This window comes from Nuphar pumila, chromosome 4, assembly GCF_984573655.1.
Source record: "Nuphar pumila chromosome 4, dmNupPumi1.hap1.1, whole genome shotgun sequence".
In the NCBI taxonomy this organism is placed as follows: domain Eukaryota; kingdom Viridiplantae; phylum Streptophyta; class Magnoliopsida; order Nymphaeales; family Nymphaeaceae; genus Nuphar; species Nuphar pumila.
In genome coordinates, this window is record NC_143252.1 from 33,282,890 (window position 1) to 33,297,898 (window position 15,009).

General features: G+C 41.1%; 2 protein-coding genes across 2 annotated transcripts in view; one reads left to right on the forward strand and one right to left on the reverse strand.

The window, feature by feature from the left end:
* Positions 1-2,415: 2,415 nt before the first annotated feature.
* EER4 (Transcription initiation factor TFIID subunit A) overlaps positions 2,416-15,009 on the reverse strand; it is a 28,237-nt gene continuing 15,643 nt past the window's right edge. Inside the window, exon 9 of the mRNA XM_090004271.1 lies at positions 2,416-3,048. The gene's annotated coding sequence lies outside the window, so the exon portion shown is untranslated. The remainder of the gene's footprint in view (positions 3,049-15,009) is intronic.
* Positions 10,023-14,609, forward strand: LOC149839900 (uncharacterized). The gene is made up of 4 exons (XM_090004948.1): positions 10,023-10,352; positions 11,789-12,298; positions 14,083-14,262; positions 14,427-14,609. Exons 1-4 carry the CDS (start codon positions 10,023-10,025, stop codon positions 14,607-14,609), a joined length of 1,203 nt encoding a protein of 400 aa, XP_089861074.1.

The following is a 15,009-nucleotide window of genomic DNA, read 5'->3' on the forward strand; positions in this document are numbered from 1 at the left end:
TTACCCAAAAAACGTTTTGTCACTGGTGGCTGGTGTTGCTCAACGTACTAAGTGCTCGTTTTGAGGTGCAAGTGGGTAGGTCCAACTGAACTCAAGTTGTGTGTGTATGTGTGTGTGTGTGTGTGTGTGTGTGTGTGTGTGTGTGTGTGTGTGTGTGTGTGTGTGTGAGAGAGAGAGAGAGAGAGAGAGAGAGAGAGAGAGAGAGAGACCAACATAACCTGGTCTATTTATACAAAAATAATTGGATCCATGACCCAGAATATAAATGAATAAAAAGGCAAGCTTGTCAAATGAATAAAAAGACATTGTTCAGCCGTGAATATCTTCTGAGAATCTGAAATGTTTTGTTTTCATGCATTTTAGTTGGAATATTTTAAAATATCAGATACAATAAACAGTAAAAACTACAATACATGTTTCGTCGATGTATCAATCCGACCTTCGTGTCATACCCTGTCCCGATAAGAACTACATGAACCAGACCCGGATCATACCCGGTAAAACAATATTTTTTATCATTTTTACATTGAAAAAGTATGGGTCTTAATCGGAACTCGGGTCAGGCCCGGGTCTGGTATAAAAATTGAGAAACTATACCCGAGTCCATGTATTAATCCAACCTTCGGGTCATACCCGGACCTGATAAGAACTACATGAACCAGACCCTGGTCATACCTGGTAAAACAATATTTTTTATCATTTTTACATTGAAAATTTGTGGATCTTAATCGGAACTCAGTTCGGGTCCAGGTCAGGTATAAAATTTCACAAACTATACCCGGGTTCATGTATTAATCCGACCTTTGGGTCATACCCAGACCCGGGTCATACCTGGTAAAACAATATTTTTATCATTTTTACATTGAAAATTTGCGGGTCTTAATCGGAACTCTGTTCGGGCCCAGGTCTGGTATAAAAATTCACAAACTATACACGGGTCCATGTATTAATCCGACCTTCGGGTCATACCCAGACCCGATAAGAACTACATGAACCAGACCCAGTAAAACAATAATTTTATCATTTTTACATTGAAAATTTACGGGTCTTCATCGGAACTTGGGTCGGGCCTGGGTCTGGTATAAAATTTCACAAGCCGGATCTTCTTATTTATCACAATACCCGGACCCTATAGGGTTTGATTCAGGTAAACCCAACCCATTGACACCCCTAATTGTGGTGAAGTGGCTCGTTCCTTATCCAGCCACATTGGACTCCACTAGTTTGCTAAGTTGTCAAGGGAGTTCATTTCCCAAACCCCCATAGCTCCTTTCAGATGTCCCATAAACAGTTGTTTTTTGCCATCTCAGTTCCCCTGGCTTTTCAAAATACCCTATGCTCAACATCTCCGTGGAAATCCAACTCCCATATTCACCAAGTTTTGATTGGTGGGACTCAGTCGTCCGCTGTGGCCCCATGTCACCCAACAAATGCGGCAAAAGCACGAGTTGTCTTGGACAATTGCGTTCGGGGTGTCAAACACCCTATTAAGGTTGGATTTGGCTTTGGACGCACGCATATCTTGTGCAGACCCGCCTGTTAACAGTCCTAGTAGTTACTATGGATGTCAATGGATCTGATTTTATCTGATATCCAACCAAATCTGGCTTCGCTTAGTTAGACCATAAGCAGTGTATCCCATTATAATCAGATGTGGATATGGCTTTGGCTTTTTGCTACTGAATCCTACCGCCATGCGGATTTAATGGATAATCAAATCAGATTACATGTAGAAAATGGATTTGGTACAAGTTTTTCACCATCTGAGTCCAAATCTGAATCCATTTAGGAAACAACCAATTATCCGAATTTGGTATTGACCACATCCGAACCCCATACCCCGAACCCTGAATTCGAACCGTTTACATCCCTAGTCATTACTCAAATCCCATCTCATGTTTGCTGCCTTCACCTGGCATTTAGAAACACCCCATGCTCGACATTTCAATAGAAATCCTCACTGAATCCAATTAAACAGTCTGATTCAGACAGATATCCAAAAAAAAACTGATCCATTGACATCCCTAACGTTCATAAAACTCTCTCTCTCTCTCTCTCTCTCTCTCTCTCTCTCTCTCTCTCTCTCTCTCTCTCTCTCTCTCTCTCTCTCTCTCTCTCTGCCTACGATGGCCTGCAGATAAGAGCACTATAATAAATTAATCTTATGAGATGCTGGATACAAAGATAATGTTAACAAATGATTAAACATCTTTATGTTGGCATTTCTTCTAGAAACAACTGAGGTCATTTGCTACTCTAGGATGAGGCTCATGGAATTAGTGACATCAATTCAATTAGCAGTTACATCTATAAATTCTAGACAGGCTATGGATATGAAAAAAAAAACCATATATGGAGTGATAAACGTCACAGATCCGATGGCATCATGATCCTTATTTCCCAATAAACAGCCTCTTTAACATCATGCTTCATTGACAGCAGAGTTTATCAGATAAATGCAGATCCGATCAAGATCTTGGAACATTTCTTGAAGCACCCAGCCAAGCAAAAATAGTGATTTACATGATTTTTCATTGCTTAATCCTAGCTCAGATTGGCAAAGTCAGTCTAGGATTGGCATCAGGTCCACACATCCATGAATGTTGACCTCCATCTATTTTCAGATGAATGGCATCGGAATATCTATAGGCTATAGCAGATGACTATACCTCAAGAAAGAACTATGCTGAAAAAAAGAAGTCTTTGCAGAGACACTTCAATTCATCAGACAATCTACACTGCTTCTGAGCTAAGAGGGTGACTTCAGAATAAAATTTTCTTTACATATGCACCAGGAGAGAATCATTCCACAGCAACTCATGACATTTCCTTATTTTTCAATGTGTTAAACATGATCATGATCACAACAACAATGACAGAAGATAGCTTGGGCCCGAGTGGCATAGATCATTTTACCATTCAACTGCAGAACCATCTTTGGACATGTAGATGCTACCGTGTACCGTTAGAACGTGAAGCCTGAATGTTTTTCAGTCAGTATTCACACAAGCTGCCAAACACCTGCGGCTTCTGAATAGCACGCCATCCCTAATCAATCAAGACAATAGAAATTTTCTCAATTAACAATACATCCAACGAAGACTTTTGGGCTTCTCAAGCAGAATGTTGTAAATATTGCCGGATATCGTGGTTGGGAAGACTAATTGCAAGAATCAAACTATAAGAACAATTGCGTAAGCAAATAATTAAAAACTGTTAAAAACTAAAAAAATGTAAAAAACATGTAACACGAACAAATAAGCAAATCTAGAAAATTAGGTTGAGCTATTTAGAAAGCTAAATAAATAACAAGGCAAACATATATATAAATAACTACGAGAGCTTTTAGAAAACCCCTATCAGCAGGAAATAATTTTTACCTAATGAAGAAATCTGAGAAGATGCACAAACACAAAACACCCTTTTTCATAATAAACAAACCCAGATCACGTGCACATTAAATAGTTAACAAAAGGACTGGAAATAATTCCACCTAGAAATTTAAAACCCATAGTTTGTGGTAGAAAAAATTGGCTTCATGCAGCTCATAGAGACATAAATGCTTCATATGTGATTTTATGGTTGTATTTTGTGCAATTCATCATTATTTCAGGTGATATGATTTTTTAAAAATTTTACTAACACTTTCTGATATTTCTTGATTTTTGGGATTATTTTTAAATTTTTATTAAAAAATTAAAATATGTTTACCATACGATACAGTGTTAGTATTGGCCCGACCGATACGAGTAACTACAACCTTGATTTAAGCCTTTGTGATAGTCATTGGGACCACAACCCCCCTCCATAACAGCACTATTTCTAGCTGTTGGGGAGGGTCTTAAGGCTCTCTCATGTCTTTGTATATAAAGGGGTAGAACCCCTCTTATTTAACCCATAAGTGGTCTCCAATTGTGCATGTTGTTCTTGCACATAAGAGACTTATTTGTGTTGATCTCATTTCATTACATGGTAGTAGAGCCTTGGTGCTCTTGGGTTGTAACTTGTACGTGAAGATCAAGAGGAGGATTGTGAGATTGGTGGAGCATTGGTTTGTTGGATTGTTGCCTTTGAAAGTGCACTATCAAACTACTTTAATACATTTTTTTGCAATCTTCTTTTTTTTCTATCTTTTTCTTCTGCTACTCTTTATTTTCTTGGTATGATAGCTGAAAAAGTAGTTCTAGTTGTTGGAAGAAATTATAATTTGTGGACCACCGCCATGAAAAGAATTTTAGTTGGCAAAGAATTGTGGGATTATGTTGATAACTCTATATCAGAACCTCAACATATTCCCACAAAATCTATTTGTGGGGAAGATGAAATTACCAATGAGACTCTTAAAGATAAAGAGAGAGAAAATACACTTTTAGACTACAAAAAAGGCTATTAAAGCATGGGGTGTTGGATATGCCAAGGTTTTATCCATATTTATAAGTATGTATAAAGAACCTTGTGAAAATATATTGGAATTTGAGAGGGCTGATGAAGCATGGGTTTATATCAAAGAAACCTATATCCAACATGATGGTGCTCATAAATGGGACTCGCAAGACAAGATTCACAATTGCAAGCGAGAAAGAAGTATTAGAGAGAACTATAGTACTCTCAAAAGACTATGGGACCAAATGGCTAAAATGAAGCCTATTTGGGATAACATTGATGATGCTCGCCGTAAGAAAAATCAAATCACTGGTGAGCAATCTTTTCAATTTATAAGAGAGTTAAGCCCAAATTTGAACATGTTCGAGTTTCTATCATCCACCAGCACAAAAATCAAGAAGATCTTCCTCCTTTACATGAGATTCTAGCCCAAGTTTGCATGGAAGAAAAGGCTAAAATCTATGACCAAATCTAGAAAGTCTAAGGACAATGTATTGGTGGTTGCTAGACCCAGTGCTAATACTTAATTCTTATAAGCTCCCTCACTTATACAAGGATAATTCTTGGAAGGCAATGAACAATGATAGAAGGTATGATGGGAATGATACAAAAGAAAAAATTACTTGTCATAATTATGAAGAACCGAGGCACATCAAATCTTTTTGCTCTTAATTCAAAAATGATAAAAGAGTAGCTACTCTAAAAGCTCCTCAGAAAAACAAGGAAGCCTCCAACTCCGGTTATCAAGACATGTCCTTGTCTCAACTTGCGAAAGTTCTACAACCGCTCCTCCTCCTTAACTGGTGTTGCGGTTTCCTCCTTCTCACCTCTCGGTAAGATTTCTTGGCTCCTAGATTCCGGTATCTTGTTTCATATGACCTTTAAAGTATTATGTTTTCCGATTGTATTGTTAACTCAAGTAGATCTAATGTTTTTTCTGCGGATGGATCCTCTCTTGAAATTAAAAGAATTGAAAAAATTTCAAATTCTTCAAAATTTTCTATTCCAAAAATCGGAATTGTTCTGAAAGTTAAACTTAAATCTTCTTTCAATTTCCCAAATAATCGACCATGGTTGTAAGATCTCCTTCACATCTGACCAGTGTTTTATACAGGATCTCAAGTTCGACAAGCAGATTGGGGAAAGACATAAGGAGATCTCTAATACATGGACCGGTTGACCATTCCTAAAGATTCCTTTTATTTCAATGTACAAAAATTGAATATTTTTTATGGCATCAAAAACCAGGTCATCCTAGCATTTCTAAATTATCCAATGTATCTCATTTGAGAAAATTTTGTAATAAAAAAATTCAATGTATTGACTCTATTCTTGAGAAAATGAAAGTCATTTCTTATCAAGAGAGAACTTTTGTTGCCTCCAAACCGTTTGAATTAATACACTCGGATGTTTGGGGTTTTGCTCCTATTGCCTCTAAAGGAGGATTTACTTATTATGTAATATTTGTGGATGATTATTCTCGTTTCACTTTGATTTTCTTTCTTAAGCACATACATAAAGTTTTTGAAACTTTTGAAATGTTTCACAACCTTGTTAAGAATCTCCTTAAAACCAATATTTCTACATTTCGGTTTGATTCAAGAGGAAAGTATATGTCAAAAGGCTTTAAAAATTATTTGGAGAATCATGACATTTTACATCAAAGATCTTGTGCATACACGCCTCAGCAAAATGGTTTGGCCGAAAGGAAACATAGGCATATAGTGAAAACCACTAGAATCTTGCTTATATCTAAACATGTTCCAAAACACTTTTGGGCCGAAGCTGCGCTTAGCTCGATTTATCTCATAAACAGACTTCAACCAAACTTTAAAATATTTTTCCTTATAGAAACCTTATAGAACTACTAACTATTTCAGACTAAGAATTTTTTAATATAAATGTTTTGTCCTTACAAATAAAAATGACAAACTTTCACTGAAAGGTATTCCTTGTGTTTTTCTTGGTTATGGAGAAACCCAAAAAGGATTTAGATGTTATGATTTTAAACATGATAAACTCTATATAAAAAGGAACGTTACCTTTATAGAGCAAGAATGTTTCTTTGATGTGCCTATTAAAAAAACATGATTACTATTTTCTTGAATTACTTCCTAAATATAACGATGATATATTAAACAACAATGATGTTAATGATGAACCTCGATCCAACATCCAGTATGGTGAGTCTAATGGTGAACCTCCAGTTATCTAATATGAAAGAATAACCAGTGATAGACATCCAAATGCCTGCTAGAACCAAGCACTCTTAGGAAATCCAATGGCCTCCAGATAAATTTGCATCCTATAAAAACTTTGCTCCTTAATATGGAGCTTGTCTAGCAAAGATTTTTTCTTATTTTGAACCCTCTTAATACAATCATATCAAAATTTGTCTTGAATGGATGAGTGCTATTAATGATGGAATACAAGGCTTACAAAAATCAAAAACCTAGAATATAAGAAGTTTTCATCATGGAAAGAAGACAATAAGTTGTAGAAGAATCTTTAAATTAAAACCAAGAGTGATGGAATTTTAGAAAGACATAAGGCTAGATTAGTGACCAAGCGTTAGTCTCAAAAATATGGTTTAAATTATAATGAAACTTTTGCCTCAGTAGATAAGATGACTTTCATTAGAACCCTTATAGTTGCCGATGTCATTAGATGTTGGCCTATTTATCAAATGGATGTCAAGAATGCCTTCCTCGACGGTGAATTGAAGGAAGAAGTTTATATGGACTCACCACCTGGATACGAGGTTCCTATTAAAAAGTTGTTTCACTTAAAGAAACTCATTTATGGTTTGAAACAAGCGCCTAAAGCCTGGTATGGTTGTTTTAGTTCTGTTATAGTGAAATTAGGCTTTACTTCCGATTATATTGACATTGCTATGTTTATTAAGAAATATGATGCAGGTATTGTTATTTTTCTTCTCTATGTCGAATACCTGAAGAAGACCATTATCATGTCTTATGTAGCATCGAAATTTTAGTTTGCCAAATTTTCTACGAAAGTTCTTGATGCAGAGCAGGTTCGGGACATCCACGAGCACAGAGAGTACAGGCCGGGATGCCCCAGATCCATCAGCACTCAAGAGTGGTCCCGGGTCCGGGAACCAGACCCGGACCCAGATCCAAACTGAAGCCCTTTAAATAAGTTGCCTAGGGTTTCATAAGAAGGGAGAGAATTTTCAAAAAGCACAGCCGCAGTTTTCCTTCAGCAGTTTTTTTTCCTTACTTTTTTATTGTTTTCCTTTTGATGTTATAACTTTGGGAGAGGGTGATTGAGTCTAGGTTGAGGAAGGTTGTCATGATATCGAAGAATCAATTTGGTTTTATGCCTGGAAGATCAACTATGAAAGCTATACATCTTCTTAGACAACTTATTGAGAGAAATAGAGAGAGGAACAAAGATTTGCATATGGTTTTTATTGATTTGGAGAAGGCTTACGATAGAGTACCTAGGGACGTTCTCTGGTGGACAATGATGAAGAAAGATGTTTCTCTCAAGTACATTAGTATAATTAAAGATATGTATGAAGGAGTAGTAACCAATGTCCGCACTTGTGGAGGGGTGACAACCAATTTTCCTATAACGGTTGGGTTACATCAAGGATCTGCTTTAAGCCCTTTCCTATTTGCTATAGTGATGGATGAGCTTACGAGATCAATTCAAGAAAATGTGTCGTGGTGTATGTTGTTTGCTGATGATATTGTTTTGATTGATGAGTCTAGAGCTGGGGTTAATGCTAAGTTAGAATTATGGAGACATACATTGGAAGCAAGAGGTTTTAAGTTGAGTAAGAGTAAGACAGAATACATGGAATGTCGATTTAGTAAGCAATGAAGTAGTGATGGGAGTGTAGTGAAGCTTGGTGAGCAAGAAATATCGGTGGATGATTCTTTCAAATATTTGGGATCTATCATTCAAAAGTATGGAGAAATTGATGGAGATGTAAATCATAGGATAAAGGTTGGGTGGATGGAATGGAAGAGTGCAACTGGAGTGTTGTGCGATCGTAGAATGCCATTGCGGTTGAAGGGAAAGTTTTATAGGACGACTATTAGGCCCGCTTTACTATATGGTACGGAATGTTGGGATGCCAAGAGACATCATATTCAAAAAATGAGTGTAGCTGAGATGCGTATGCTTAGATGGATGTGTGGAAATACAATAAAAGATAAGATTCAGAACGAGGAGATACGTAAGAAGGTAGGTGTTGCACCCATTGAAAATAAGATGAGTGAGAATCGTTTACGGTGGTTTGGACATATTCGGCGAAGGCCTAATGATGCTCCAGTTAGAAGGATGGAGAAATGGGAAAATATATTAGTTAAAAGAGGTCGGGGTAGGCCTAGGAAGACATGGATGGAGGTGATAGGAAAGGATATGAATGCTTTGAACCTCACCGAGGACATGGCATTGGATAGAAATGAATGGAGGAGAAGGATTCATGTGGAAGAACCAGAATGACTTTCTTTGTTGGTTCATATCGCCGACCCCAATTGTTTTGGGATGGTGTAGTAGTAGTTGTTGTTGTTGTTGTTGTTGTTGTTGTATTGCTTCCTTTCCAATCACTGTCAGTCATTCTCATATTAGTTAATGGTTTCTTATTTTCCTATAAGCATTGTTAGTCTTTTAATAACACGTTACTCAGGCCCATTGATCTGAGTTTTTGATTCACTGTGTGATTGAGTTACGACGTGCTGAACCACCGTGCATTGGGTAATCAGCATCAACGATAATCCCTCCCCTCAGCGTAGCTGCGTTGAAGCCCTTACTGCATCAAGGCGGGTCGGCGTGGTCCCCATTAACGTGAAGTTGTGATTTGTTTTCGCCGCATCAAAGCGAGGCACCCATTAACGTGAAGTTGTGATCTGTTTTCACCGCATCAAAGCGAAGCACCCATTAACGTGAAGTTGTGATCTGTTTTCGTTGCATCAAAATGGTATCAGAGCCCAGCCCCTCCTCCTTCGTCAACGGCATCACGCAAGAAGCGAAGAACGGTCCTATGAGCAAAAAAGTGCGAGGAGATCATGAAGCGGCTACTGAAAAAGTTGACGAAGATGTAGGAAGATATGCTATACCTAGAAAATGAGGTAGTCAGTCTATCGAAGCGCATGGATGGAGTCGAAGAATGGATGAATGCGCTTGAATCCAAGTTGGATGCGCACGCAGTGCAATTGAATCAGTTAGGCGCGCGCGCGATTAACCCTGTTGATACTATCGTCGTCGATCCAGCCCCGATGACGCTCCAACACACGGCGCGATGAGAAGAAGTTGAAGAAACCTTGCCCAGGGATGCAAGTTGCGGCAGTTCTCCCCATTCGGTAGCTACCCTCCATCAGGAATCAGCAGCGACCCTGGGTCGCACATGTTCAGGTACCCTCCAACCAAACCATCAAGGTGCGAATGCACCCCAGCAGTGGCAACGAGTCTCTGCGACTGCATCGCAGGCTGGGCCCGAGTTGCAGGACCACAGTGTTACATTGGGTCTTGTCCCAGGCCTCGGCTCGTGGCCTCGAGCTGGGGAGCTCGCGCCACAAGGTGGGTTGGGCTTGTAGGGTCCCGACGTGCAACCGAATCACATTGAGGCGAGCCTCCGCAGGGATGTTGGCCGCGCGACCATCCAGCAGATGGTGGCATATCCATCATGGTTTCTTGATGCATTCAATTATGCCATTGCAACAAATATGGACGTCTTAAATTTGCGTATTGGTGGATATGATTACTTAGACCTTTCATTGGTCGAAACAGTTTGGGAGTTGACTGCAAATAATATTATTATGGTTTCGGCAATGGGGAATGACGGGCCTCTTTACGAAACATTGAAAATTCCAACAATAATTGATCTTTTGCAGCCGTTTGGGTTTGCTTTTCGGAACAAGATCCTGAACGGGGATTTCTCTATGGACGGTGAGCAGAGCCACTATGCATTCAGGGCAGATATAGTGAAGTTTCAGCAGGTGAGCATGCTTGTATTGTTAGGATTCTAGCCAAACCCTTAAGACCGCGTGCTGGAGGGACAAAAATTCAGCTTGTGCTTCCATGGGGTGCCATAACAGATGGTATAGACGATCAATTTCAAAACCAATCTACAGGCTTTAATTTGGAATCGTCCAGGAATATCGATACATGTTGTCTATCGTCAATGTGCCTGATTTATATGCATACTGTGGTGACAACAAGTCGTCAGAGCCGACTTCTTCCCAATCAGGGGAGAATGATGCAGAGCATGTCTAGGACGTCCACGAGCACAGAGAGTAAAGGCCGGGATGCCCCAGATCCATCATCACTCAGGAGTGGTCCTGGGTCCGGGAACCAGACCCAAGACCCGGACCCAGATCCAAACTGAAGCCCTTTAAATAAGCTGCCAAGGGTTTCGTGAGAAGGGAGAGAATTTTCAAAAAGCACAGCCGCAGTTTTCCTTCAGCAGTTTTCTTTTCCTTATTATTTTATTGTTTTCCTTTACAGTTTGACGCCTATTGATGTTATACCTTTTTTTTATTGCTTCCTTTCCAATTACTGTCAGTCATTCTCATATTAGTTAATGGTTTCTTATTTTCTTATAAGCATTCTTAGTCTTTTAATAACACGTTACTCAGGCCCATTGATCTGAGTTTTTTATTCACTGTGTGATTGAGTTACGGCGTGTTGAACCACCGCGCATTGGGTAATCAGCATCAACGATCATCCCTCCCCTCAGCGTAGCTGCGTCGACTCCCTTACTGCATCAAGGCGGGTCGGTGTGGTCCTCATTAACGTGAAATTGTGATCTGTTTTCGCCGCATCAAAGGGAGGCACCCATTAACGAGAAGTTGTGATCTGTTTTCGCCGCATCAAAGCGAGGCACCCATTAACGTGAAGTTGTGATCTGTTTTCGCTGTATCAAAATGGTATCAGAGCCCAGCCCCTCCTCCTTCGTCAACGGCATCACGCAAAAAGCGAAGAACGGTCCTATGAGCGAAAAAGCGCGAGGAGATCATGAAGCGGCTACTCAACAAGTTGACGAAGATGCAGGAAGATATGCTATGCCTAGAAAATGAGGTAGTCGTTCTGTCGAAGTGCATGGATGGGGTCGAAGCACGGATGAATGCGCTTGAATCCAAGTTGGATGCGCACGCAGTGCAATTGAATCAGTTAGGCACGCGCGATTAACCCTGTTGATACTATCATGGTCGATCCAGCCCCGATGACGCTCCAACACACGACGCGACGAGAAGGCGTTGAAGAAACCTTGCCCGGGGATGCAAGTTGCGGTAGTTCTCCCCATTCGGTAGCTACCCTGCATCACGAATCAACATCGACCCTGGGTCGCCCATGTCCAGGTACCCTCCAACCAAACCATCAAGGTGCGAATGCACCCCAACAGTGGCAGCGAGTCTCTACGACTGCATCGCAGGCTGGGCCCGAGTTGCGGGACCACAGTGTTACGCTGGGTCTTGTCCAAGGCCTGGGCTCGTGGCCTCGCGCTGGGGAGCTCGCGCCACAAGGTGGGTTGGGCTTGGAGGATCCCAACGTGCAACCGAATGACATTGAGGCGGGCCTGCGCAGGGATGTTGGTCGCGCGACCATCCAGCAGATGGTGTCATATCCATCATGGTTTCTTGATGCATTCAATTATGCCATTGCAACAAATATGGACGTCTTAAATTTGCGTATTGGTGAACATGATTACTTAGACCTTCCATTGGTCGAAACAGTTTGGGAGTTGACTGCAAATAATATTATTATGGTTTCGGCAATGGGGAATGACGGGCCTCTTTACGAAACATTGAAAATTCCAACAATAATTGATCTTTTGCAGCCGTTTGGATTTGCTTTTGGGAACAAGATCCTGAACGGGGATTTCTCTATGGACGGTGAGCAGAGCCACTATGCATTCAGGGCAGATATAGTGAAGTTTCAGCAGGTGAGCATGCTTGTATTGTTAGGATTCTAGCCAAACCCTTAAGACCGCGTGCTGGAGGGACAAAAATTCAGCTTGTGCTTCCATGGGGTGCCATAACAGATGGTATAGACGATCAACTTCAAAACCAATCTACAGGCTTTAATTTGGAATCGTCCAGGAATATCGATACATGTTGTCTATCGTCAATGTGCCTGATTTATATGCATACTGTGGTGACAACAAGTCGTCAGAGCCGACTTCTTCCCAATCAGGGGAGAATGATGCAGAGCATGTCTAGGACGTCCACGAGCACAGAGAGTAAAGGCCGAGATGCCCCAGATCCATCATCACTCAGGAGTGGTCCTGGGTCCGGGAACCAGACCCAAGACCCGGACCCAGATCCAAACTGAAGCCCTTTAAATAAGCTGCCTAGGGTTTCGTGAGAAGGGAGAGAATTTTCAAAAAGCACAGTCGCAGTTTTCCTTCAACAGTTTTCTTTTCCTTATTTTTGTTATTGTTTTCCTTTACAGTCTGACGCCTATTGATGTTATACCTTTTTTTTTATTATTGCTTCATTTCCAATTACTGTCAGTCATTCTCATATTAGTTAATGGTTTCTTCTTTTCCTATAAGCATTCTTAGTCTTTTAATAACACGTTACTCAGGCCCATTGATCTGAGTTTTTTTATTCACTGTGTGATTGAGTTACGGCATGCTGAACCACCGTGCATTGGGTAATCAGCATCAACGATAATCCCTCCCCTCAGCGTAGCTGCGTTGACTCCCTTACTGCATCAAGGCGGGTCGGTGTGGTCCCCATTAACGTGAAATTGTGATCTGTTTTCGCCGCATCAAAGTGAGGCACCCATTAACGTGAAGTTGTGATCTGTTTTTGCCGCATCAAAGCGAGGCACACATTAACGTGAAGTTGTGATCTGTTTTCGCTGCATCAAAATGGTATCAGAGCCCAACCCCTACTCCTTCGTTAACGACATCACGCAAGAAGAGAAGAACGGTTCTATGAGCGAAAAAACACGAGAGGAGATCATGAAGCGGCTACTCAACAAGTTGACAAAGATGCAGGAAGATATGTTATGCCTAGAAATGAGGTAGCTGGTCTGTCGAAGCGCATGGATGGGGTTGAAGCATGGATGAATGCTCTTGAATTCAAGGTGGATGCGCACGCAGTGCAATTGAATCAGTTAGGCGTGCGCGCGATTAACCCTGTTGATACTATCCTCGTCGATCCAGCCCCGATGACACTCAAACACACGGCGCGACGAGAAGGCGTTAAAGAAACCTTGCACAGGGATGCAGGTTGCGGTAGTTCTCCCCATCTGGTAGCTACCCTCCATCTCGAATCAGCAGCGACCCTGGGTCGCCCATGTCGAGGTACCCTCCAACCAAACCATCAAGGTGTGAATGCACCCCAACAGTGGCAGCGAGTCTCTGCGACTCCATCGCAGGCTGGGCACGAGTTGCAATACCACAGTGTTACGCTGGGTCTTGTCTGAGGCCTGAGCTCGTGGCCTCGCGTTGGAGAGCTCGCGCCACAAGGTAGGTTGGGCTTGTAGGGTCCCGACGTGCAACCGAATGACATTGAGGCGGGCCTGCGTAGGGATGTCGGCCGCGCGACCATCCAGCAGATGGTGTCATATCCATCATGGTTTCTTGATGCATTCAATTATGTCATTGCAACAAATATGGACGGCTTAAATTTGCGTATTGGTGGACCTGATTACTTAGACCTTCCATTGGTCAAAACGGTTTGGGAGTTTACTGCAAATAATATTATTGTGGTTTAGGCAATGGGGAATGACGGGCCTCTTTACGGAACATTGAACATTCCAGCAATAATTGATCTTTTGCAGACGTTTGGGTTTGCTTTTGGGGACAAGATCCTAAGCGGGGATTTCTCTATGGAGGGTGAGCAGAGCCACTATGCATTCAGGGCAGATATAGTGAAGTTTTCAGCAGGTGATCTAGTTTTTGGTAAGCATGCTTGTATTGTTGGGATTCTAGCCAAACCCTTAAGACCGTGTGCTGGAGGGACAAAACCTCAGCTTGTGCTTCCATGGGGTGCCATAACAGATGGTATAGATGGTCAATTTTAAAACCAATCTACAGGCTTTAATTTGGAATCGTCCAGGAATATCGATACATGTTGCCTATCGTCAATGTGTCTGATTTATATGCATACCGTGGTGACAACAAGTCGTTAAAACCGATTTCTTTCCAATCAAGGGAGAATGATACAGAGCAGGTCCGGGACGTCCAGGAGCACAGAGAGTACAGGCAAGGATGCCCCAGATCCATCAACACTCAGGAGTGATCCCGGGTCCGAGAACCAGACCCGAGACCTGGGCCCGAATCCAAACTGAAGCCCTTTAAATAAGCTGCCTAGGGTTACGTGAGAAGGGAGAGAATTTTCAAAAAACACAGCCGCAGTTTTCCTTCAGCAGTTTTCTTTTCCTTATTTTTTTATTGTTTTCCTTTACAGTCTGACGCCTATTGATGTTATACCTTTTTTTTTATTATTGCTTCATTTCCAATCACTATCAGTCATTCTCATATTAGTTAATGGTTTCTTCTTTTCCTATAAGCATTGTTAGTCTTTTAATAACACGTTACTCAGACCCATTGATTTGAGTTTTTTATTCATTGTGTGATTGAGTTACGGCGTGCTGAACCACCGTGCATTGGGTAATCAGCATCAACGATAATCCCTCCCC

Excerpts from the sequence above, each read along its gene's own strand:
- LOC149839900 (XM_090004948.1), top strand. The coding sequence starts at position 10,023 with ATGGTGGCATATCCATCATGGTTTCTTGATGCATTCAATTATGCCATT. Across the intron at positions 12,299-14,082 it reads ATATAGTGAAGTTTCAGCAG|GCAATGGGGAATGACGGGCC; the intron begins GTGAGCATGCTT and ends ATTGTGGTTTAG. Across the intron at positions 14,263-14,426 it reads AGTTTTCAGCAGGTGATCTA|GAATATCGATACATGTTGCC; the intron begins GTTTTTGGTAAG and ends GGAATCGTCCAG.